This window comes from Seriola lalandi, unplaced genomic scaffold, assembly GCF_002814215.2.
Source record: "Seriola lalandi dorsalis isolate HSWRI2012SDOR001 ecotype SW California unplaced genomic scaffold, Sedor1 jcf7180001974206, whole genome shotgun sequence".
Taxonomy (NCBI): Eukaryota; Metazoa; Chordata; class Actinopteri; order Carangiformes; family Carangidae; genus Seriola; species Seriola lalandi.
In genome coordinates, this window is record NW_019444872.1 from 1 (window position 1) to 1,830 (window position 1,830).

Here is a 1,830-nt window from a genome sequence, read left to right on the forward strand (position 1 = left end):
TGTGAGACGATGGGCCCAGGGCACAAACGTATAAAAGCCCCTCACCTTTTCTACACAGAGGGAAGATGCTTCCATTGAAAAAGTCACAAAACATTTTATTCTCTCTGTGTGATGGTTTTGTTTCTCTTTTTGTGTCTTTGTGGTCATTTTGTCTCCCTCTGTTGTGGATTTGTCTCTTTGTGGTCATTATAGATCTCTGAAGCCATTTTGCATCTCTAGTAGTTGATTTCCATCTTTGTGGCTGTTTTGCATTTCTGGGATAATTTTATTTCTCCTTTTAGTCGCTCTGAATCTCTGTAGTTACTTTATTTCTCTTCGTAGTCACTCTGCATCTCTTTGTGGTTGTTTCATGTCTCTTTGTGGTTCTTTTGATTGACTTTTCAGACCAGAAATGGTAATAGTCACTTGAGGCGGAAGCTCTAGGGCCCCATGACCCCTTGGGCCCCTGGGCCTGTGCCATGTTGATCCATTCAGTAATCTGTCTGAACGCTGACAAGCACAAGCAAGTTACATAACAGCCACTGACAGTGTGTGTTTTTCAAGTTACTGTTAGTTTGTCTCTGCTACATCCCCCCTACATTCAACATCCCAACCGGAACTACAGCATCTTTCCCTGGAAACGAACTGCAGAAAGTAAATGTTTAGTTTCTCCCGAAACAAACACAAACATACAGACACTCACCTAAGCATTTGGTTTCTCCCACAGCGTAAACAGATGCTGCTCGCGGTTTGTTGGTGACTAGTGCCAGTTCCCCAAAATACTGCCCTCTAGAGCAACGAGCCACCTCAACCTCTGTATTATCCTGCTGGCCCGCCTTCGTCTGTAACAGACAGAGGCACCTGTGAGTCCTGCAGTCATTTAGTGCCGCAAACACCAGATTAGAAAACAAAATAAAACTAATTTATCACATCCACCTTTTGGCAAACACTAGCAAATTCATAGATAAAAAAATTTATTTTGAAGAGACAACTGAAATAGATTCAGTTATAACATTGACACTGTGCTTACTTTGCTTTTTATCATGATCTTCACCTCTCCTGATTCCACAATGTAGAAACAGTGGGCCTTCTCCCCCTGCAGGTACATAAAAGCAGCAGAGACACCTCATCCGTTAAGTCTAACCAAACCAATATTAAAAAATAACATACAGCAACAAATGTCCCAACACTGTACCTGTGTTATTATGCGATCTCCATCTTTGAATCCTCGTGCTCCCAAAACATCAACAATCTTCATTCTTTCAGAGAGCTTGTGACAAGAAAATGAAGCATGGTGACAAAACAAATACACTGCTGCACACACTGTTTTTATTATTATTATTATTATTATTATTATTATTATTATTATCATCATCATCATCATCAACAATGAGCTAATTACATTAATTAATTTCCCCTAGGGGATGAATAAAGTATCTATCTATCTGAAATTATCTTAAGCATTAGGATAAGATGACTGAATGTCCATCTATTAAACAATTGTTTTGTTGTGTAGCGGTTGTGTTTCTAATACAAACCTCAAGAGAGTTCAGAAGAGGAACACACTCGATGAAGGCCTCGTACATCCTCCTTTTTTTCGCGTTGTTTTTCACGATCAGTCTGTGAAATGTGGCTCGATCCTAAAAAAGAAACCAAAAAAAAGTTTTGTGTTTAATCATCTTCAGTTCTACGTTTCGATTTTAATCTGTTAGAGTGGACTTCTTCACCTCAGCTTTTACTAGAATCTATGCGGCAACATATTTAATACACTCCTCAGATAATACACGACGCTTTGCAGCGGTGAGGGTCATGACCCTTTGTCGGACTCACCAGGCCCCACAGGGCGCCTTC

General features: G+C 40.1%; 1 protein-coding gene across 1 annotated transcript; it reads right to left on the minus strand.

The window, feature by feature from the left end:
* Nucleotides 1-682: 682 nt before the first annotated feature.
* On the minus strand, nucleotides 683-1,619 carry LOC111653702 (cAMP-dependent protein kinase type II-alpha regulatory subunit-like; the record flags this gene model as incomplete). Its single annotated transcript, XM_023404362.2, has 4 exons — nucleotides 683-821; nucleotides 1,010-1,075; nucleotides 1,175-1,249; nucleotides 1,518-1,619. Coding segments are annotated over 4 exons (382 nt in total), but the record flags the coding sequence as incomplete, so codon positions are not given.
* Between the last annotated feature and the right edge of the window lie 211 nt (nucleotides 1,620-1,830).